The following is a 23,302-nucleotide window of genomic DNA, read 5'->3' on the forward strand; positions in this document are numbered from 1 at the left end:
GCCTGGAGAATTCCATGGACAGAGGAGCCTGGTGGGCTACAGTCCATGGGGTCACAAAGAGTCGACACAACTGAGTGACTAACACTTTAACACCCACCAGTGGTGGTCTTGGTTCAGCTGAACACTCAAACTCATGACTGCAGTAGGCCAGGTTTGACCTTAATTAGAAGACATGAAACACAGCATGCCAATAGGCAACATTCTTCAATAGGAGGAATCCTCATGGCATGCCATGAAATAGTCAAAGGACTCATCTTTGCTAGGGGCCGGCCAGCCCCTCTTCCCATAAGTGATGTCAAAATGTGCAGACAGCTACCCTGGGTTAGAAATCCTATGTTCTAAACAGGAGCCAATATTTCTTGTAATGACTCTATATGAATAGCTTCCATGCAAGCAACGTGTTCAGTTTTAAGAATTGCCGCACTTGGGGAAACCCAAAGCTATAGCTTCCTACCAGTCCTTCCTATAAGTCCTTCCTGACTTATTCACAGTCCTGTCAGTACAGACAGTTTATCCATGAAGGGTCATTGTTTACATCTGTGTGCCTGAAACACAGTCCTAGTTCTACTAATAATCCAGGGAACAGAGATAGAGAGTTAACCCAGAGTTGAATGGTCCACAGAGGATGGATTTTATTAACCCTCACTTACATAGAGATACAGATAAGATCACACAGACAATATGAATAAGATTACACAGAGAATATGGATAGACAAGCAGAGGACTGCGTAACTCTCAAGTATTCCAGGATATCCAAGCAAACAAAGAGGAGCTCAAGAAAGAGCCTGAGGAGGAACCAGAGAAGTTGTAAAATATCCAGGAACATATGATAATATGAAAAGCAAGGGAATTAAAGTCAGGAAAGATAGTGGTCAAGAAGCGTCTCTTTTTGCAGTTAGGTCAATTAGTTAATAATCACTAGCAAAAGCAGTACATTGGAATGGTAGAGACAGAAGCCAGACAGCTGTAGATTAAGGAACAAATGGAAGCTGAGACAGTGAACACAGTGTAATTTTAGAATACTCACTGGAAATTTTTGTCTCAAAAAGGAAGATGACAAACAATTAGAGAGGGTTTAGGGTCCAGGGGAATTTAGAGGAATAAAAAATTCCAAGTCATTTAGTATAGAAGTAATGTGCATTTTTATATACAGGCTTTCTGCTCTATTAGGTTTATTTTTCTGTGTATTATTATCCTGATAACATCAACTATTTTCAATTAAAAAAAACTCTTTTTCACTATGAATAAAAGCATAGACATTTTTGTTCAACAGTGCACACTTTCCTAAAGTCTTAGAAGAAATAACCCATCAGACAACTTTGATTTTACTGTAGCAAACAAACATAGTTATTGTTATACCAAATCTGTGCTAGGACCATTGTACCAATTTTCTTTTAAAAGAAATTATTTCCATTCTAAACTAGAATACATAGTTTTCAGTTATTATTGTAATATACTATTATTACTATGACTTCACAATGTCTATATCTCTATATGCACGCACATAAACTTTATGTATTTGGAATACAAATGTATACAATTTATGGAGAGAACACCCTTGTTTACTTATTATAAAGTTAAGCTCCTCTCTACAGATAACTGACAGTATTAAAATAATTTATGTGAAAATGCCTTATAAACTATAAAAATGCTGTACTACAAATGTGAAACCTTGGAATATTAAAGATCAGGTGTTAAGTTAGAAATATTTATATGTACTATGATTAAAAATATAATTAGGCTACAAATACTTATATGCAGTCATCACATTAAAAATACTCTGTACAGTATAAACCTAAAATGTGTTAAAGAATAAAGTAATACCACGAAACAGGGGTCTTCCAAAGAAGGGGAGATATATCTGTACTCACAAATGATTGTTCTAATGTAGAAAATATTAGTGGTAAAAAAAGTAACATGCTGTAATGTGATAATCTATAGGAGAGAAGAATTGTATTAAAAATGGAAGGTGTTCAGTGCTTAAGCCTCAAGAAAAATGAGGCTTATGTCCATATGAAAATAAAAACTACTTCAGGAAATAATGAAATATAAGAAATGACTAATAAAAATAAAAGCCTTCCATCACAACCAAATCCTTATCACAGATTATGTACTTGACCCTTTTGGTAGACGTACACACAGAGTAAAAGAAGCTACATTTTCCCCATATTTTTATACTTTAAAATAATGTTGTTAGATATCTATCTCCAATATCCATATATTTGTGGTGAGACAGTTGATCTTGAACCATAGACTACCTACCCTGAAAAATCTGACCAAAGCTGAGCAGTAATCTGTTTGACCTCTCTTTGCCCTTTGTATCATCACTTTCAACCAGATTTTCTAGCCCATATTCATTATCTGTATGACTATCAGACTTCTGAGAGGTGAAAATACTGTTAAAGGGCAAGGAATGAGAAAAGGAGAACCTGAATAAGTAACATATGTGCATTTCTCAACTCATGAGGGGACACTGGTTGACCAGAAGGACGTAATGCATGAACCGTCAGAACAAAGCATAGTATGAATTGAAAATATAGGGGCAGCCCAACAAAGCGAAAAACCATCTTAATAAGGCTATCTCTCTACTTCCTGTTCAAATGCTTTTCCACCTGTGCAGATCCATTCCTGCCTGTCCAGCTACCTCCACACCTGATCCCCACTTACCTAATAAGCTATCTCCTTTCAGAGCCCCATTGCTATCCCACCATTCCCAAATTCTTCCTAGCTATCCAACTGTTTGTCCCACCCGCCAGCCTATCCATCCATCTGTCCCCTCTGCTCTTCCAAAGAACTTCTTACCAGCCCCGTTACCATCCTACCCGATCAAGTATCTTCCTCGCCCACCAGCCTCAGTTACTTCCAGCTTTCCAGGCAGTTTCCCTCATCTACCAACCCCATTTCCTTCTGGTCCACCTGACCATTTACCCCACCCACCCCGAGGTTCACCAGTCATTCCTGATTCTGACTCACAGAGCAAGTTGTTTTACAAAACTTTCAGACCTGAGCATTCCCTTCCAGCACAGCGTTCAACCCTAACTACTCTAATGCCTGCCCTTGTCCGTCGTTCCCTTCCAGCTCGACTGACTGTTCCTCCAACCCCTTTGGAAGGTTTTCCTGTTTTGAAGCCTTCCTGTTTAGCCAGTCATCCCCCTCATCAACCAGTCCCTGCTCTTTCTGCTGTCACTCTGTTGCCTGAACATCCTACTCAGTTAGATCCTTTTCCATCAGTCCAGCAATCTGTCCCACAAACCATAGCATTGTCAAATCTTCCCCAGGCCTTTGTAGGGCATCCACCTGTGTCAGTTCTGTCCAATCCACCTCCCTGTAATTCTCCATCCTCCTCTTTGTCTTCACCTTCTAATTCCGTATCCTCTTCTTCATCCTCTCTACAGCTTTCTTCCTCTTCATCTGTTCTTTCCTCCTCTCCTTCACCTTCCCCTACTTCCTCTCCATTCTTACCTCTTTTATCTATCCCTCTTTTTTCCTCTCCTCTGTATTCATCTCCCTCTCCATATTTGCCTTCAGCAAATTTAGATTTCCCCTCTCCTATCCCTTCTGTTTCTTCTTCTTTTATGATTTCTTCTTCCTTTCCCCCCATGCTTCACTCTTCCTGTCTTTCTGCCTCCCCATCTTCTTTTATTCCTATACATTCCTTCAATCCTCCTCACTGGGGGAAGAAAGTAGAGAAGAGAAGAGAAGCAAGTGGAGTAGAGAAGAAAGAAATAGAGAAGAAAAAGTTGAGAGACGACAACTTAAAAGGTAAATAAATTTAGTTTATTAGATATGTTTGTAGATTTAGCAATATTTCATTTGGGAAGGATGACTGAAAGGGAAGAGTAGGAAACCTAAAAGGATTAGAGAAACATAATCTCAGTGTTCAGGAACTTAGATAACTTTTTGCTCTCCTCGATCTCTCTGTGGTTGCAGAAGGATAGTCAGGAATCTAGTAATCATTGACTTTGACTATTCCAGTCTGTCCAAATAAAGATATATATGGGTATTGGAGATAGATATATGTCAAATGTGACCACAAGTCACTTTTCAAAGTATTTTAATCCTCATTGAATTGAGGATAATTCAAGTGAATTGGGGATAAATACCCTTGGGATTCATACTGGCAGCCCTTATGCAATAGCAGTCAGCTTTTGATATACTTTCATCTCTCACCCACCCCTCAAAAAATCTTCCTTTGTTTTTTTTTATTTTCACTTTGTTCATATATTGAAGTATAACATGCTGTAAGTTTCCAGAAGATGCAAAATTCTGAAAGAGGATGATATCATCCACTGATAATTTGGCGGTGGCACTTTAACACACTAAAAATAGGCTCTGCATTAAAGGTGCCCCCTCAGTGCCATGAAAATCATGCTTATATTTGTGGTACAACTGAGAAAAATATGTTAATATCTTCCAAACCTAGTAAAGTTAGATGGAATCCAAGCTTCCAAACGTATTAAAGTTAGATGGAAATTCCAGTCTATCCTGAGAGGAAATGTTCATATTTTCTAACTGCTTGAATCTTCAACCAACTCTATTAGAGTTATAGGGATACCACCATCTATGATTTCAACTCAAAACTAAGGGTAGTGCAGCATATTATTATCCAGATAAGGATGCTTTTAAAGAACTGAGGACTGACTCTGTACATCTATAGTAATTACTTCAATATCTATCCCAAACAGTAGAGGAATAGGATTTAATAAAGTCATGAAAAATTGGGCATTCCTATTCCTACATGAAGATGGAATGCTTTATTGACACTATAATCCCACATCCATTTTTATTCTACTATTGATTCCTTTAAATTCCCATTCTAATATATTGATGTATTTCTCCAATATCCTTATATGTAATTATCTGGACACACACAAACACATATTACATGAATATGTCATTTGTATGTTAACTTTATTTAAGTATACTAAACATTTTTTATGTGTGGTTCACAGAGCTATAGATAATGACTTGCCTTCATCATTGTCAAAAAATGATCATAAGCATCAGAAATATCTCATATCCAAAATCAGTTGTGGTCAAGAAATGGAAAACAGCAAGGCAAACTTGACTACTAACAAAGATGCATTCCAGCTTAAACTGGAGGAAACGCAGAAACTCCTAGAAGATCAGCATCTAAGCAGTTTGCAAGTATGAAACTCTAAATACATTATTAATATTTTAATATCTAGCAATAATTCTGTCCCATTTTGCATTGTTCTCCACTAAAGAAATAGATCACACTAGCAAAGGGTATGTTTGGATGAATCAGCACAGATTAATCACAGATACTAATGAGAAAAGGTTGTAGCATTTTTAGCTTTTTGCTCCAGTTTCCTCTCTGCAGCTATTCTTCTTTTTCCATGTCCCATACATAAAAAAATATGCTTTATGAATGTTATTTTTTGAAAAATATGAAAGTTATTTGAAAGTATAATGTGTCTTAAGTATCATTATAGATTTGATTATAAAAAGCAAATTGAAAATTATAATACATGTGGATATTAAGTTCTTGATAAACATATGGCATAATTAGCTAGAAATGGTGTTTCTCTTCTCTCTAGTATGGTGTTTACTTTGGTTTTCCCTACAAATGAGTATGGATTTCATACTAAACTTCCTGAAATGTTCATGCATTTTATTTTTTATGAGTAATTGCACACATAAGATTCTTAGTATGCTGATATCAAGATTAAATTTGTAACCTTGGCCTAGTTTATCCAATAACTGAGCAATTGTAGCAAGGCTAGAAAAGCAAAGCAGGAGACTTCGTCTGGCTATGAAGAAGTGCCATCCTGCCACACACAACTATAATTCTGAATAAAATATATGAAACAGTTATTTTTAAACTGTACAGAACAGGTAGTGTAAGAGATGGTCTTGAAAAAAGGGAAACAAATGAGGTAAGCCCTATGATCACATAGGCTTTTTACCTGTACATATCCTCCTGACAGGCCTCAGAAAAAATCCATAGGTATTTTAAATACCTGTCAAAAAAAGAAACACTCTTTTAAAGAAGACTGAAATCTAGACATACAGCATAATGTTCATAATGTCCAACACTCAGAACTCGCTAGATATGAAAAAGCAGAAAGCTATATGACCCATAACCAGGAGGAAAAATAGTAAATGTAATTATAAATGACAGAGATAATAGAATTATCAGGCAAGAGTTTAAAGTAACTTTTACAAATAGTTTCAAAGAATTAAAGAAAAGTGAACATAGAATGAAATTTTTAGAGGAACCAAATAGAACTTCTAGATCTGAAAAACATATTGCCTGAAATTAAAATTATACTAGTTGTACTTATCAATGAAGGCACTATAGTCAAAAGGATCAGTGGAGAGAAATCATCCAGTCTGAAACATTGGGAGAAGAAAGTCGGAAAAAATATATTTAACAAAATGTTAGTGACATGAGGGACAATATCTAAATCTAACATACATTTAATTAATCTCACAAAGAGGAGAGGGAAGATTTAAAGAAACAATAGCTGGGAATGTTTCAAGTTTGATGAAACTGCAAATCCACACATTAAAGAAGCTCAACAAACTTCAAGATAAGTAAGTATACACTCATATGTATGTGCACACAGCCCATCACAAAAAAAACCTTATCAAAATTAATTAAGCTAAAGGGAGTAAAAGATGTATTACATACAAGTCAACAAAGGTAAGATGAACCACACTAATTTTAGGCCGGAAGACAGTGAAACATTATCTTCAAAGTTCTGACAAGGAAAAAAAACGACCCACCTATAATCTATGTTTAACTAAAATGTCCTTCTAAAATGAAAGCCAAATAGGCATTTTCAAATGAACAACAGCTGAACACCACTGTACTACACCAGTATCTACAATAAGAGACCCTCTGGGAAGTCTTTCAGGCAGAATGAAAATGATAACAAATGAAAACTCAGATCTATATAGTAACAAAAAACAGATTAGTAGTTGTCAGTGGTGGGTAGGTATTTACCACAAAGAAGCATGAGGAAACTGTCAACACATAGAAATTTCTTAAATATTTCAGTATGACGGTTATGGGTAAATAATTTGTCAAAACCCATCAAACTATACATTAAAATATGATAATTTAGGGACTCCCTGGTGGTCCAGTGGTAGAGACTTCACCTTCCTATTAAGGGAGTGTAGATTCAATCCCTAACGAGGAAGCTAAGATACCACTTGCCTCGTGGCCAAAAAACTAAAATATAAAACAATATTGTAAAATTTAATAAAGAGTCTTTTTTTAAATAGTCCACATCAAAAAAATGACACACAAATTTACACAAATGCAAATATATTAGGTAACACTATTATTTATTTCTCTTAACATAATTTAAGTTGTAGCTATGTCATTGGAAATATTTTTGAAATAATCTATATTCACATTGCTTGTGTTCTGTTTTTTAAAGTTTCTATACATCCTGTGTATTTTTGGTTTGAAATAAGATACTATCGTAATTTTTCTTGGCATTTTGTACATAAATTTTTGAAGAAATGGTAACTTTTCAACAATGTGAATAAATACATTTTATATTTAAAAATAAAAAAATTATTTGATTATTATTAGTTTCACTTCATTCAGTTCAGGTCAGTCACTCAGTCGTGTCCAACTGTTTGCAACCCCATGGACTGCTGCACACCAAGCCTCCCTGTCCATCACCAACTCCCAGAGTTTACCCAAACTCATGTCCATTGAGTCAGTGATGCCATCCAACCATTTCATCCTCTGTTGTCCTCTTCTCCTCCCGCCTTCAATCTTTCCCAGCATCAGGGTCTTTTCATATGAGTCAGCTCTTCATATCAGGCGGCCAATGTATTGGAGTTTCAGCTTCAACATCAGTCCTTCCAGGACTGATCTCCTTTAGGATGGACTGGTTGGATCTCCATGCAGTCAAAGGGACTCTCAAGAATCTTCTCCAACACCACAGTTCAAAAGCATCCATTCTTCAGCACTCAACTTTCTCTATAGTCCAACTCTCACATCCATACATGACCACTGGAAAAACCATAGCCTTGACTAGATGGACCTTTGTTGACAAAGTAATGTCTCTGCTTTTTAATATGCTGTCTAGGTTGGTCATAACTTTCCTTCCAAAGAGTAAGCGTCTTTTAATTTCACAGTTGCAGTCACCATCTTCAGTGATTTTGGAGCCCCCAAAAATAAAGTCAGCTGCTGTTTCCACTGTTTCCCCATCTATTTGCCATAAAGTGATGAGACTGGATGCCATGATCTTAGTTTTCTGAATGTTGAGCTTTAAGCCAACTTTTATGTTATAGAGTTTTACTCCATAAAACATACAATAACAACCAAAAAACTAGTGCATTATACTTTCAATAAGTATATCTCAATAAAGTTGATTTAAAAACTAAAAGACAAAGCATGTTAAGTCTAGTACACTTTATAACAGTAACTTACAAGCAAAACTTGAAGCTGATCACAATGTTTCATTTTTTAGTGATAAGAGAAATTCTGAGAAAAAAACGTTTAATTTAGTGAAAATTTCTGAGTAAAAAAAAGAGGTTACTGAACTTCTTTTTAGGTGCTTTGGGAAATGAAGCAACCACAGACCTAGGCAAAGAGAAATATTAAAGCCACAGATATCATACTTACCTCTAAAAGGACCTCCTAATCCAGATTTCTATATCTCATTACATGCAATCTCGAAGAAATTATTGTTAGAATCATAAAGCTTTTAGGAGCCTCATTATCAATTAAATAGCTCTGTTCCAAAAACAGACATTGGAGGAGCTGTGCTTTCCTTTGTTCGAGTTAGGTTGAAGGAAGTGACAGGCAGGGAGTAAAGGCTAGTAATATCAAAGTCTTATGAACCATTTGCAAAACATTTACAATAGTGTATCAATAAGTACTAACTATACAAACTAAAATTTTTTTTTCAAACTAAAATATTTTTAATCTGTAACTGATTTCATTGGTTTCTGAGTTTATTTTCAGGGCTAAAAACATACTAAATTTTTGTTTGATCTCAGAATATTTAAATTTTCTAAAATTTGTGTAAAATTTTAAGGGAACTAATTTTGTTTGAGTTCATTCAACTTTTTCACTAAATTAGCAAGTTAAAGTCTTCTTGAATTTATTTCTACATATGTTATACAGATTAATGCTTTTTAAATATCTGTGTTATATGTGTGAGATTAGAAATAGTTTTAAACATTGACTATACCATCACTGCGGATGGTGACTGCAGCCATAAATTTAAAAGATGCTTCTCCTTGGAAGCCAGGCTTCAACAATACATGAACCAAGAACTTCCAGATGTTCAAGCTGGATTTAGAAAAGGCAGAGAAACCAGGGATCAAATTGCCATCATCCGTTTGATCATAGAAAAAGCAAGAGAATTCCAGAAAAACATCTACTTCTGCTTCATTGACTATACTAAAGCCTTTGACTGTGTAGATCACAACAAACTGTGAAAAATTCTTAAAGAGATGGGAATACCAGACCACCTTACCTTCCTCCTGAGAAACCTGTTTGCAGGTCAAGAAGTAACAGTTAGAACCAGACATGGAACAAGGACTGGTTCCAAATTGGGAAAGGAGTATGTCAAGGCTGTATATTGTCACCGTGCTTATTTAACTTCTGTGCAGAGTATATCATTGGAAATGCTGGGCTGGAGGAAGCTGAAATCAAGATTGCTTGGAAAAATATCAATAAAATCAGTTATGAAGATGACACCACCCTTATGGCAGAAAGCAAAGAGGAACTAAAGAGCCTCTTGATGAAGGTGAAAGAGGAGAGTGAAAAAACTGGCTTAAAATGCAACATTGAAAAAACAAAGATCATGGCATCCAGTCCCATCATTTCATGGCAAATAGATGGGGAAACAATGGAAACAGTGACAGACTTTTATTTTCCTGGGCTCTAAAATCACTACAGATGGTGACTGCAGCCACAAAATTCAAAGATCCTTTCTCTTTGGAAGGAAACTATGACAAACCTAGGTAGCATATTAAAAAGCAGACATTATTTTGGCAACTAAAGTTCATCTGGTCAAAGCTATGGTTTTGCCATTAACCACATATGCTTTTGAGAGTTGAACCATAAAGAAGGCTGAACAATGAAGAATTGATGCTTTTAGACTGTGGTGCTGAAGAAGACTCTTGAGAGTTCCTTGGACTGCAAGGAGATCAAACCACTCTATCCCAAAACTGAAGCTCCAATACTTTGGCCTCCTGATGCAAAGAGCCCATTCATTAGAAAAGACCCTGATGCTGAGAAAGATTAAAGGTAGGAAGAGAAGGGGACAACAGAGGACAAGATGGTTGAATGGCATCACTGACTCAGTGGACATGAGTTTGAACAAGCTCCAGGAGATGGCGAAGGACAGAGAAACCTGGCATGCTGCAGTCCATGGAGTTGCAAAGAGTTGGAACAACTGAGCGACTGAACAACAACCACCACCTTGGAATAGCTATGACAAAGCTACACAGTGTATTAAAATCAAAGACATCACTTTGCTGACAGAGGTCCATATAATCAAACCTATGGTTTTTCCAGTAGTCATGTATGATGTAAGATTTTGATTACAAAGAAGGCTGAGCCCTGAAGAAGTGATGCTTTCGAACTGTGGTGCTGGAGAAGATTCTTGAGAGTCCCTTGGACTGCAAGCAGATCAAACTAGCCAGTGCTTAAGGAAATCAACCCTGTATGTTCTTTGGAAGGACTGGTGCTGAAGCTGAAGCTCCAATACTTTGGGCACCTGATGCAAAGAATTAACTCAATAGAAAAGAACCTGATGCTGGGAAAGATTAAAGGCAGAAGGAGAGGGGACAACAGAGAATGAGATTGTTGGATGGCATCACTGACTCAATGAACATGAGTCTGAGCAAACTCTGGGAGCTGGTGATGGACAGGGAGGCCTGGCGTGCTGCAGTTCATGGGGTGGCAAAGAGTTGGACATGACTTAATGACTGAACAACAATAACAATACTTTGAAGTGATCATGAAATTTTATTAAAAACTGATATTTTCCATTAGATACAATTGAAGTAATGATGAGACTCTTACTATAAAGAATTCATGGAAATTATTACTGTGCTAAATGTCCAAAAATGATCCATTAAAGTCAGTAGTTCTCAGTCCTAAATCCACATTAGAATTACCTGGGGAATTTAAAAATATAATACCACCATCAGTGCATGCATTCCATCTAAGTATTAAATCAGCAGGATCCAGGCATGTTTTCATAAACATCTTATATTTTTATAGACCATGAGATTAATTTTTATAAGAAGATATAGCCTTGCCAATAGGAAAGTCATATTAGAGTCATAGGGCTTTTAAGAGCCTCTTTCAAGTCCAGTCTGAGTCTCAGGGGGAAAAAAATACCCTTGTAAATAACTATTTTTCAGAATTTCACATGCTATTATGAAACCTTCAGGAAACTATTCTCTGAATGGAACAGCAATAGCAAAAGTTATTTTCTAAGCTATAACTAATGGCTAGGATAATTGAGTAGTTATTTTAAGGTGAAGAAACTAAGGCAAATACATTTTATTGTCTTTGTTGGATCCCTCTTTTTCACTGTGAGGACTGCTCCAGGGATATAGATTATTTATATACCTACACTGTCCGTAGTCATAGTACTCTCTTTTATGTGCCAAGTAACAGTGGTATATTGAATCATTAATGTTGACACTTAAAATTTCTAAACTATAAAACAATGTACTTTTTTTTTTCTTTCAGAAATTTCGTGATGAAGTTAATCAGATAATAAATTCTGAAACCCTCTCAAGTATAGACAGTCTTGAGGCTGGGGAACGTGAAGAAATATATTTAACACTTAATAAGGAGACTTCCACATCAGTCCAGCCGCAGAATTCTATTTCCCTCAAATCAGCAAATCTGCAATCAGCTAATCTAAGCTGCTTTGATGAAGATAAACTGTCATTCTCTAAAACTCAGCACATAAATAATTGGCTTGTAAATATAGATGATCCAAATATTTTCTCAGATATTTTTAGTAAACCTAATGTTCTCCCTGACTCAAGTAAATGTTTTAATAGTAAAGAACAAAATCCATCTACTCTGAGTAGAACTGTGGAAAGAGCCATAAATACTGCTAATAATTCAGTAGCCGTTCTATATAGTCCATCCATATTTGTACAAGATAAAAAAAGCAAAAACACCTCTGAAACTAGTGTTATAAGGACAACTGACTCTTCTGGAGCATTCAAAAGAGAAAGACCGTTAGTTTCTGAGAGCCCAAAATTTAAATTCAGCAAAGCCTGGGCCACTCCAGATTCTCTAACCCAAGAAATCACAATAATTTCAGACCAAGAAAAATATTCTGAAATGACTCAAGAAAATAGAACTACTTCAGTTCCTACTTCATTTGTACCTTTGGCAACACCTTTAGTTTTGCCATTGAATACACAATCAGCTAGGCCTTTACCAAAGAGCAGTATACACATAAAAGAAATTGACCCAGTGCAGTGTTCTGATAAGTTAGGGGAAATGAAAGACATTAAAGATGAAAAGACAAAATATTTTAATTGTAATGAGGAAGAGTTGTCTTTATTTTCAGATAATTTTCAAGCCACCTATATACTTCACAACTCTGATTCAAAAAACGAAAAACAGGAAATATCTGAAGCATCAAAATCATTGTCTAATATAATTTCTAATTGTGACTTAGTCAATCAACACAAGAAAATGAAATACAATATTTGTGAGAAAAATAGTGTGAGATTTCTTAAAAGTATTTTAAAGAAAGAATCTAAATACGAGCATGATTATTTTAAGGCACTGGTTACAAACCAAGGCTTTAAGTTAGGAAATCAAAAAGCAGCAGTTATCAGAGATAGTATTGAATTAACAAAAGAAAAAGGGAAAAGTGCAGAAACTCCAAAAACTATTAAAAAACTGAGATGGTTTGATGAAACTGGCAATACAAGGAAAAGTGCTGAAGATAGTCATTTGCTGAAGAGTAGAAAAAGAGTATCTCAACAGTGCTCTCAACCATTCCACATTCGATCTAAAAGTGGTGCTGCCAGCAACATGCCTAGTATTCCTGCTTCTGCTGTGGAGTCTGCTAATAAAAAAGAGCCCGAGGACGATTTTATCTCTGAAAACGTCACTGCTTTAGGAGGATCTGGAATAGACCATGTGCCTTTGAACTGCTGTATGCCTTCAGATTATAGCACTGCTAAACAAGCCTGGCCAGACTCCACAGAGGAGAAAACTATATCCCCTACAAGGAGTGGTGGTTCCAAAACTCAGAAAACTAACCCACAAAGGAGTGAAGCCAAAGTCGTTAGAAGAACAAGGTCTGCTAAAGTCCAGTCAGGCTTTGTATGTATGAACAGAAAAGGCACTGTTATTCGACCACAGTCTGCGAGCAAAGCCAGCACATTTTTACAAGCTCAGGGTAAATTAATTGTACCTCATCCTCCTCCTCCATCTCAATTAAATATTAGAAGTTGTAAAAATATACAAGTATCTCAGTGTCAGTCTGTAATGCCTGAAAATTCTCAAAACATCAGTACATGTAACTATAATTCAAAACATATGCTTCCAACAGAACACAAGTTGAATCAGTGGAATCAAGAAAGTAGTCTTCCACTCCCTTATGTTTGTTCTGACTTCGACACTGTGATGCCAGCTCTACCATATTGTTCTTCTGAGTGCCAAACATTAATGAAAATAAATCATTCACATGGCAGTCAAACTGTTGCCCCACAAGATGGGACGTTATATTGCTGCCAAAGATGTCCAACATATGAAGAAAGTCATCCCTCTGTGACTCTTAAAACTACTAGAGAAGAACTGGTTCCCATGTGGAAAAGACAGCATAATATTCTGGGTCAAAATGAAAAGACTGCTGGTAAGAATAAATTTATATATTTTTATAGGTAAAATATGAACTTTTTCTTATTGTGGTTTGATAATGTACCTTACAAGATATTAAAATTGAGCAATAACAGCCTTATAGAAATAACATCACCCATAATATTGTACCCTTGTCTGTCTAGTAGCTAACACTTTTAAGCAAATGACCCAACCTTTGCTTAACTAAAATTAGAAACTTTTGCTAACTTCTATTTTTCCCATGACTTGTTAGTTTAAAAGAGGGAAGACAAGAAATGTAGTTTGATTCTTATCCCATGTCATTCTGTTATTACTGCAATGTTATAGTCAAAATTTCTGTCAAAGTAAGCACAGTGAAAAATATTTGCTTAAATTATTCTAAATAGGTGAATAAATGTGATTATAGTACTTTTCTTTATTCTTCTTTAAAATATTTGTTAAATTTAATTGTTATTAGCTAACAGTAGGTGTGCCTAACCCTCTCATTATCTTTCCAAAAGAGCGGCAGCTCTGTTTTAATTGGCTATGTATGGAAGGTTTCATATGGAGGAAAAAAATACAGAATTCCTTTAATTTTTGAAAATTAATTCTCTATGTTATGCCATTGCCATTAGTAGGCCTGGTTGACTCCTCATGAAGCTACTATCCTCTAAAAGAATGGACTATAGACCCATACATTTTTCTACTAGTAGGAATCAGATGACTCGTCAGAAATACATAAGATTTGAGAAAAAAATCAGAAAAGCAACTCTTTCTTTTCCCAAAGGTATGAATAAATATTAAGATATAAAGTGAGAGTTAGTTTAGATTTAATATTTACATCTTTCTTCAATTAGACCATGAGATTTTAAGAACAAGGGAATTTTTTTTACTTCTTTACCTTATCCCCAGATTTTAACAGTGTCTGGCACTTAATAAGCACCCAAACTTTTCTTAAACTGAATGGACACAGGCCATGATAGCAGATGGGAAGCTAAATGCAGAGACTCTAGTTTTAAACTAGATTTTTAAATATTACTTCTCTCACTAAAGGTTTTGCTTTCTTCTTATTCAGCCACTTCACAGTGTAACTTTAGTTTTCATACTACTTCCAGAAAATGAAAGTGTCATGTAGATTTGATATTTTAAAGAAAATTATGATAAATAAATTATGATGGTTAACTGTTTTGAATTTCTACTCTTTGCCAATTATAGTAATAAGTATTTTATACATATTATCTCATTTAAACCTCACAGCAATCCTAGCAAATACATATTTTTTAAAACCTCCTTTTGCAGAGAAGGAAATAGAATTGCCAAAAATCAAGAGCTATTATCAATAAATAGCAAAAATAGTATTTTTATCCAAATATCTATGACTCCAAGTCCCATGCTTTTTCTACTAAAGCTATGTAATAAATATAATCATTAAACACATGTAAATTCATGGCTGATTCATGTCAATGTATGGAAAAAACCACTACAATATTGTAAAGTAATTAGCTTCCAACTAATAAAAATAAATGAAAAAATAAATAAATAAATAAATATAATCATTAAGAAAGCATATGTCTGAGATGATCAGGAAAAGCATTAGGAAATATAGTTTCCCAGTAGCATAAATATAAAGATATAACTTATGAAAATTATATTCTCATTCTCTGATAAAAGAAAAAATATGTATTGCATATATAATCTGAGAAACAAATGTTTTTCTAACATATAATCAAAGTAGGGGTCTTTGTATAAGAAATACTGGAAAATTTTAATACTTTTAGCCATGTTTTTAAAGAGATAGAAATATTGAAATTGTTGCATATATCCATACTTTTTTGTTCATTGTTTTGTTTTTATTGAAGTATAGTTGATTTACAATATCATATTGGTTTCCAGTATACATCATAGTGATTTAATATTTTTATAGATTATACTTCATTTAAAGTTATTAAAACCTAATGGCTATATTTTCCTGTACTATATAATATATCCTTGTTGCTTATCTATATTTTAAATAGTAGTTTGTATCTCTTAATTCCATACCCCTATCTTGCCTGTTCCCCCTTCCCACTTCTCACTGGTAACCACTGGGTTGTTTTCTATACTGTGAGTCCATTTCTGTTTTGTTATATACTTTCATATGTCTTATTTTTTAGATTCTGCAAGAAAGTGATAACAATAGTGTTTTTCTTCTGTCTGCCTCATTCACTAAGCATAATACTCTCTTAAGTTTGTCCATATTATTGCAAATGGCAGAATCTCATTCTTTTTATGGCTGAGTAATATTCCTCTGTGTGTGTGTACCACATCTTCTTTATCCATTTATCTGTTGATGTGCACTTGCATTGCTTCCATATCCTGGCTTTTGCACATAATGCTGCTATGAACATTGAGGTGCACATAGTTTTTAAAATTAATGTTTTTATTTTCATCATATATATGTCAAGGAGTGGAATTGTTGGGTCATACAGTAGTCTTATTTTTAGTTCGTTGAGGAAGCTTCATGTCCTTTTCCATAGTGACTGCACCAATTTACATTCCTACAGTGTAGGAGAGTTCCTTTTCTCCACACCCTCTCCAGAATTTATTATTTGTAGACTTTTTGATGATAACACTTTTGACTTGTGTGATACCTCACTGTGGTTTTGATTTGCATTTCTCTAAAAACTAGTGATATTGAGCATCTTTTCGTGTGCCTGTTAGCCATCTGTATGTCTTCTTTGGAGGAATGTCTATTTAGGTCTTCTGCATGTTTTTTTTTTTAATAGGGTTATTTATTTTTTTTGCTATTGAGTTACCTGAGCCATTTACATATTTTAGATATTAACCCCTTATAACAAAGAGTCAGACATGATTGTGCAACCGAACAACAATTCGTCATATAATTTACAAGTATTTTCTCCTATTCATGACATTGTCTTTTTGTTTTGTTGATGGCTTCCTTTGCTGTACAAAAGCTTTTAAGTTTAACTGGATTTTCATTATTTTTTTCTCTTATTACCTTTGCTTTAGGAGACAAATCTAAAAAACTGCATTGCTTTGATTTCTGTCAAAGAGTGTTAACACTTATGTTTTCTTCTAGGAGCTTTATGATTTCCAGTCATATTTAGGTCTGCAGTTCATTTTGAGTTTATTTTTGTACCCTGTGTTAGAGAATATTCTGATTTCATTCTTTTACACTTAGCAGTTCAGTTGTCCCAGCACCACTTATTGAGAAGACTGTCTTTTCTCCATTGAAAAGGAGAAAAGGTTGTCATAGGTTAATTGACCATAGTGGGTGGGTTTATTTCTGGACTCTCTATTCTGTTCAGTTGATCTATGTGTCTGTTTCTGTGCCAGTATCATGCTGTTTTGTTGTTTATTTCTATACTTCTTATTATTGTAATTATACTTAGAAAATCTAATAGTAACAAAACTTTGTATGTTCAGTCATTCAAACATTTTTTTAAAACTTTTAGTATTAAACTTTTCAAGTGAACCCTTTGTTAATACTGAATTATAGTTCTCAGTGCTAAGTCACTTCATATCTGACTCTGCAACCCCATGGGCTGTAGCCTGCCAGGATCCTCTATCCACGGGAATTCTCCAGGCAAAAATACTGGAGTGGGTTGTCATTTCCTATTCCAGGGGATATTCCCAACCCAGGGATTGAAGCCGCATCTCTTATGTCTCCTGTTTTGGCAGGCTGGTTGTTTACCACTAGTGCCACCTGGAAAGCCCATGAATTATAGTTCAGTGAGCATCTATTCATTTTTTTCTACTCTACTATTTGCTAGGGCATTTTTATTCTCATAGTCAGTGTACCCAGTGTTGACAGTTACGGATGGTGTCTTGCTCTCTGTTAGCATATCCAAAACTCTCCAGCAAAACTTTCAGTAAAAACTCTATTCCATGAGACCCAAGCCATTCAACTGTACCAGATCTTGACCTTTCAAGTCATCTTCCCCTGAAGATGACTTTGGAATCTAGTTCACAGTCTTCCTTTATTGGAAAAGTCTTTGCCGATATACTGGTGACTCAGCATTCATGTGAGTGAACGAACCAACAGCCTGATCTCTCTCAATCCTTTCTCACCTCTAGTGATTTTCTGTACTATTCTGCTTCAGGTACCCATTCCCTTTGTCATACTTTGGACTGGGTCAACATCAATAACTTCCTTACTTCTAAAATTAGTAATTTAATTTATATTCCTCTTTCTGATTACAATATGCTTTTTGCACCAGATGTTTTACATCAATGAAATAAAATAGAGTCTAAAAGCAGACTCATATTTGAATGCTTGATTTTTGGCAAAGATGGTACTGCTAGCAGGGAGAAAGTACTTGTCTTTTTATTAAATGGTACTGAGTCAATTGAATGATTTTATGGAATTAGTAAAATGACTCTTAGCTCACACCGTACACAAAAATCAATTCCAAATGAACTGTATATATGAATATGGAAAGTGAAAAAGAAATGCTTCTAGAAGATAATACAGGGAATGTGCTTATGACTTTGGGATGAACAGAGATTTTTTTACATAGATATAAAAAGCATTAACCATTAAGGATAAGACTGAAACTTTTTCATCCAAAACACCATTAAAATACTGAAAAGGCAAACTATAGAGTGAAAGAAGATGTTTGTATGCATAATACCAACAAAGAGTTCATATCCAAAATATATAAAGAACTCCTACAATCAATAAGAAAAAGACAACCTAGTTATATGAGTCATGTTTGAACCAGCAAAACAGAGCCAGTAAGATATATTGTTTATTGCAACAGATTGACTTACGTAAATATGGGGGACAGGGAATCTAAGCAATTTTCTAAGAAATTTTTAGGGCAGGCCAGGAAGAAGGGCAGAAACTCACAGGAATAAATGAAACTTGCCATTCACAGGCAGAATTTTGTATTCTCTCAAAGAAGACTTACCTTTGAGGCCTCTGACTTAATTGACTCAAGTTCACATGGGTTATCTAGGATAATCTCCATTACTTAAAGCAAACTGATAGTAGACTTTAATAATATCTACAAAATACCTTCACAGCAATACATTAGTGTCTAATTGAACAACTGGGGACTGTAGACAGGTGACATAGCAAAAAAATCATCACGCCAATTTATTTTAAAGGCAGTATATTTGAATTAGCTTTTCATAAAGGAGGCTTGTCATATAGTCAATTAACATATGAAAGACTTTGGCCTCAGTCCTCACAAGAATTCACATTAAAATAATTAGATAAAATTACATCTGAAGGGCTAAAATTTTTAAACTACAATGCTGTTAAGAAGGCTGTGTGGTGCCTGGAAGCTCACATCTACTAAATTTGAATATATGCATATCCTATGACTCAACAATTTCAGACCCACAGATGTGTGTGTGTGTGTGTGTGTGTGTGTGTGTGTGTGTGAGTGAAATTCATTCATACGTGAAACAGAAGATATGTACCAGAACTTTCATAGCAGTTTTATAGCCATAATCTAGAATGATCTCAAATGTTCTTCAGTGCTATAATATGTAAAGTAAAAGTTATTCATTCAGTGTAATATCATAATAAAAAATGAATCAGCCATTACTAAGAAACAGTAGCATGACTAAATCTCACACCAGGATATCGTGCAAAAGAAGCCCATCATAAAAATACATATTATATTCCATTTCTATCAGGTTGAAGAATAGGTAAAATCATGGATGGGCTTATATGGAAACAGGTAAGAAGAAAAGCTTTTTCAGTGCTGGTAATGTTTTATTTCTCGACTTGTGTGTCTGTGCCATCTGGGTGCGTCTACCTGAATACTTACAATTTGCACTAGTTTCTATAGGCAGCTGTACTTCAGTTTTTTAAAATTTCAAATGATGTTGACATACTAAATACTTTGAAATCTGATTTCAAAAAGAATGCTTTGTTTTCTTTTCCAGGGAATATTAAAAATACCTTCAAGGAATCCAAAATTTGATTGCTAGAAAAGATCAAAGATACAATTGAGCTTAGCTCCCATATTTTATGGATGAGGAAACTGATACACATAATGAGATTATATAGCCCAAGATGACACAGGTAGTTCAAAGCAAAGCCAGAATTTTGTATTGCAACTGAATTTATTCTTACCTTAGAATAAATTTAGTTTTCCTGAGATCAGAAATGTAATTAGAGATACTGAAGAAAATTATTCTAGATATAAATTAGGTAGCATTTACTATGTGCCAATCACTATCGTAAGCACTTTACGTGTGGAAACAAGTTTAATTCTCTCAATAACTGTGAGTAAATAATAATACTCCCATCTTATAAATGAGGAGAATGAAGCAGTAAGAGAGCTAATAACTTGTGTAAGTCACATGACTAGAACTAATGGCAGAGTCAGGGTTAAAATTCAGGCATTCTGAATCTATTATCTCTGCTCTTAATTACTTAGCTATTATGCTTGTAATTAAAAACAAAAACAACAAAAATACCTCTGTCTGTAAGAAGATGGATATAATCTTATTGTGGTGATTATTTTGAAATATATATGTAAACTACTAATCACATTGTATACCTTAAATATGTTATATTGTTAATATTTCACTAAAGCTGAAGAGTATAAATTAATTATTAAAACTCTGAATAACCACAAATTTTTCAGTGATACACATTTTTAAAATAGTACATTCATCTAATACAGTTTGTCAAAAGTACAGAATAACAAAGGAAGTCATTAATCAAATGAATAATGGCATGAAGATTTAAAATCATCTTTACCAGTTGAAGTGATAAACCAAAATTAAAAAACTATGGTTTAGTAAAGAAAACTATCGTCATGTATATGCATTCAGTACAATTTTTAAAATTTTTTGTTGGAGTATGTTTGATTTACAATGTTGTTTTATTTTCAGGTATACAGCAAAATGATTCTGTTATATATATATTCACTCTTTTTAAAATTATTCTCCCACATAGGCCATTACAAAGTATTGAGCAGAGTTCCCTGTGCTATACAATAGGTCCTTGTCAGTTATCTATTTTATATATAGTTGTGTGTATTTATCAATCCCAGTCTTCCAATTTATTCCTCCCTGTCTGCATTCAATATACTTTTTTAAGTCTCTCAATTGTGAAATGTATCTTACATACAAAATAATGTACATAATATACAAGAACAAGTTAAAGACTAATAATGAAAGAACCCAATGCCCAGTTTCAAAAATAGAAAATCACTGATGTTGTTGAAATCTCACATGCCTCTCCTTAATTACATCCCCTTTCTCTCTTACAAAATGACACTATATAGAATTGTGTTAATGATTCCATGCTTTTCTTTATAATTTTACCATATGTAAATATATCTCTAACAATACATTATTTAGTTTTGCTTTAATTTTGTAACTCATATAAATAGAACCATTTCATCTATATACTTCTATGATTTGCTTTTTTTCAATTAATTTTGTGTTTTGGAGTCATTATTGTTGATTAGTTTAGCTGCACTTCATTTGTATTTGTTTTGTATTCCATTTCATTGAAATTGCTGTATTACAGTCTGTGGAAATTTTTCATTCTCCTATTCCTGGCCATTTGGGTTGCTTTCAGTTTCTCGCCTTTATGAATAGTGCTTCTAGGAACAGTTTTGTACATCTGCTGATACACATGTTGCTGGGTATGTGTATTTCACCCAGGTTAAGTATACTGCAACAGGTAATGCCAAATTCTTTTCCAAAGCAATAAATGAGAGTTGCCTTTACTACATGCTCACTAAACCTCCAGTAATCAGACTTTAATATTTTCAAAAGTATGGGTGAGAAATGGTGTCTAATTATAACAGTTTGCATTGCCCTAGTTACTAATGAATTCAGCATTTTTCATATGTTTATGCACAATTTGAATTTTTTTCTTTTGTGAAATGTCTTCTCTTGGGTTCTGAGTTTTTTTTTCCTTATTGATAAAAGTTCCTTATATCAATACATTCTAGGATTCTACATCAGTTATATGTGTTGCATATATTTTCTACCAATTTGTGGTCTTTTTTTTTTTTTTCATTTTACTTCTATCTATTTAGTTTGGCTTTATTTTTTTTTACCGAAGGAAGATATCTATCTGGACAGTTTTTCTTTAAGAAAAGAAAAAATCAAGACAAAACTAAACAAACAAAAAAGATAACTTTACTATATCTGTTAGAAACAATATAATTTTAGGCAATAATAATCAGATCTTTGGAAGTACTGCGATAGTCTACATTATTTTAGGCTATATATTTAAAGAACTATATATAAACAAACTGGAGTGAGCCAGAACTCTGGAAGGAGGGGTTATGTCTGAAGGCCAATTAAAGGAGCTCAAGCCAGAGAGACATGTACAGGCTCTGTACAAATATTTGAAGGTTTATTATGTAAAAAAAAAAAAAAAAGGAGGGAATAGAACTAAGTGAAGGGGTAAAATGTGCAAATATGTTTTCAGCTCAGCATGAGGAAGAATTTGAGCTAATACCACCAACAATTGGGGAAGGTACCCCCATGGGGAAGTGGCTTCCCATCACTTAAGCATTCAAGCACAGGTTTACTGTCTACCTCTGAGTGATTTAGATTTATGAATAAGAGGTTGAACTAGTTAACATCTAAGATCACTTCCCAAACTATAATTTCATTAATGTCTCCAGAATTTCCCCTTGTTTATAATTAAGAATACTATAAATTTTAAAATATGTAATACCTTCCTAAAGATTAGCTTTATTTTGAGTTTTGGTAGTAATTCTATCATATTTAGAATTTTCATATGAGACAAGAAATTTGGCCAGAGATGCCAGCACCAACTATATTATTTTTGCAAAAATACATGTATTCTCAGCTATTATATTAATTAGTAAATAGTATTTAAGTTCATGTATGTGAATGGAACAAACATGAACAGTTTTAAGCATATATTTTCTTCTGTTCTTAGGATCACTTTATAATCCACAAAACTGAACATCTACACAAAGAACAATCAAAAGCAAATAATTATGCTACAAATTGAGAAAGTACAAAAGTATCGGTAGATCTTGCCTCCAGAAGTTTTATTAACAGGCTGAAGGAAGAGAAAAATTATTGATACAGCAGTCATGTAACCAAGTTAATTTTCATTTAAGATGTTTTTAGAGCTGTTCAAAAATAGGACAATTCCAAGCATAATAGACAGTATTAAAACTTTTTTGGTACCCAAATTATCTCACTATAAGCTATTAACATGTAACATATCTAGCATTTAACATATTTAGCATTCCCTTATTAGAGTAAACATAATACAGTGCTTTTTAAACTATAGGTCATGACTCATTAGCAGATTATAAATCAGTTAATGAGTAGTAACCAGAAATTTTTAATGAAATATAATTGTAGAATGTTCTAGAATAGAAACTACCAGAGGGCATTGTATATTGTAAGAGTAAATATGGTTCACAAAACTACATATGCATCACGGGTCACAACAGAAGATATCTTTCTATGAGACACAGCCAAATCAAAATGAAATTACTAGCATAGAGAGTAAGAGTAGAA

General features: G+C 34.1%; 1 protein-coding gene across 1 annotated transcript in view; it reads left to right on the plus strand.

Annotated features, from left to right (window-relative positions):
* The window catches only part of CEP126 (centrosomal protein 126), a 99,859-nt gene that overhangs the window by 58,291 nt on the left and 18,266 nt on the right, over nt 1–23,302 (plus strand). Inside the window, exons 5-6 of the mRNA XM_065944169.1 lie at nt 4,953–5,148; nt 11,708–13,847. Coding sequence (XP_065800241.1) covers nt 4,953–5,148; nt 11,708–13,847 — 2,336 coding nt within the window. The remainder of the gene's footprint in view (nt 1–4,952; nt 5,149–11,707; nt 13,848–23,302) is intronic.

Source organism: Muntiacus reevesi, chromosome 9, assembly GCF_963930625.1.
Source record: "Muntiacus reevesi chromosome 9, mMunRee1.1, whole genome shotgun sequence".
Taxonomy (NCBI): Eukaryota; Metazoa; Chordata; class Mammalia; order Artiodactyla; family Cervidae; genus Muntiacus; species Muntiacus reevesi.